Genomic DNA, 1,594 nt, shown 5'->3' on the forward strand with positions numbered 1-1,594 from the left:
ACTGGAGGTCAGTGCCCCCCAGCCGGAAGGAGCTCCCAGGCCCCCCGGTCCCTGCTCCACCCACTGGACCCTAAAGCCAGGACTCAAATCCAGGACAACCCCCCTGCACCCCCTTGGTGCCCAGAGCCCACCCATGCCCCAACCAGAGCCAGGTCCTGGCCCGCTCTGGGGGGGACCGCAGCCCCCAAGCCCCCCAGCCACCCTGACCGGGGGAACAACAAGGGAAGCCAAGTAATGTAAGTCACAGCCCCCCCCCGGCTGGCAGCGCCGCGGCCCTGAGTCAACAGTACGGGCGCGGGTGAGGGGCTGATTAATAATGAATTAGAACAAATTGGCGGCCGCTCCTGCTAATCCATGTAAATAAGGGCCAGGAGGCAGCAGCCAGGTCTGGGCAAACACACGGCCACCGGAGATGGGGGACCGTGCTGGCATGGGGGGGATCTGCACAGACCCCCATGAAACACACTGGCATAACAAGTGGAGGTGGGAAGTGGGGTGGCACCTGCCCCAGCCTTGCCAGGGGGCAAATGCCTCCCCAGGATCAGCCTTGCATTGCAGGATAGGGCCTATCTGAGCCCCACCCCCACTGCTTGGGCTGGCTCCTAGGCCAGGATCGGGGCCTGGGATGTGGGGGTCACCACCGTTGAGGACAGGGTCAGGGCAGAGGAGACCCCCTGGGGCCATGGCAGGGCCAGGCTGTCCAGCGGTCCACCCCCTCTGACCCCATGCCCGTCTATCCATCCCCGGACCCTGTCTCTGTCCATTCACCCCCAGACCCCATGCCCGTCCATCGGTCCTCGTGCCCCTGGGTAGCACCTGTGTTGGGGGCGGCTGGATGCTCCAAACATTGGGAGCTGTGGGTCTGTGGGGGGAGCAGGGAGCCCGAATGTCTGGGCTCCACTCCCTGGTTGCCCTCGGGGGGCGGTCTGCAGACACCCTCCCCTCACCCCCCGCTGGGAACGCCCCTGCCCTTTGCCCTGTGCATTCAGTGCTGCTGCCCCCCCCATCAGCGCCACCTCCCCAGGCAAGGGGCAAAGTCCCTGAGCTGGGAGCTGGCGGTGAGGCCGGGAGGGTGCCGGTGTGCAGGGGGGCACAGGTCAGTGGGGCCTGGGGAGGACCCTGGTGGGGTCTGAGGGTGGCCACCACGCCCCATGGCCAAGCGGGTCCTGGTGGCCCTGGCCCTGTGGGCGCTGGGAGGCCCAGTGGGGCTGCACCACCTCTACCTAGGCCGGGACAACCATGCGCTGTTGTGGCTGCTCACGCTGGGTGGCTTCGGTGTGGGCTGGCTGGCCGAGCCCTGGTGCCTGCCCGGCTGGGTGGCACAGGCCAATGGGGCCCCGGAGCCGCAGCCTGGCCGCCCGCCCACCCTGAGCCCCGTACGCTTCCTGGGCCAGGTGGCCGTGGGCGCCTACTTCGGGCTGGTGGCGCAGCTGGGCCTGGGCTCCCTGCCCGGCTTTGAGCTTGTGGTCCTGCCGCTGGCCGTGGCACTGGGCGTGCACCTGGTGTCCAGTGTGGGCCCGCAGACAGCTGACCTCGGCCACACACTGACAGCCGCCTTCCTGACTGCCCCCATCTTCTCCCGCCGCTCCGTGGC

General features: G+C 68.4%; 1 protein-coding gene across 1 annotated transcript in view; it reads left to right on the forward strand.

Moving 5' to 3' along the window:
• Positions 1-1,113: 1,113 nt before the first annotated feature.
• Positions 1,114-1,594, forward strand: part of DNAJC22 (DnaJ heat shock protein family (Hsp40) member C22) — a 2,019-nt gene continuing 1,538 nt past the window's right edge. The window contains exon 1 of the mRNA XM_019506023.1: positions 1,114-1,577. Within this exon, the coding sequence (XP_019361568.1) occupies positions 1,152-1,577 (426 nt within the window). The 5' untranslated portion in view covers positions 1,114-1,151. The remainder of the gene's footprint in view (positions 1,578-1,594) is intronic.

This window comes from Gavialis gangeticus, unplaced genomic scaffold (genome assembly GCF_001723915.1).
Source record: "Gavialis gangeticus isolate Ggan-Ray unplaced genomic scaffold, GavGan_comp1, whole genome shotgun sequence".
In the NCBI taxonomy this organism is placed as follows: Eukaryota; Metazoa; Chordata; order Crocodylia; family Gavialidae; genus Gavialis; species Gavialis gangeticus.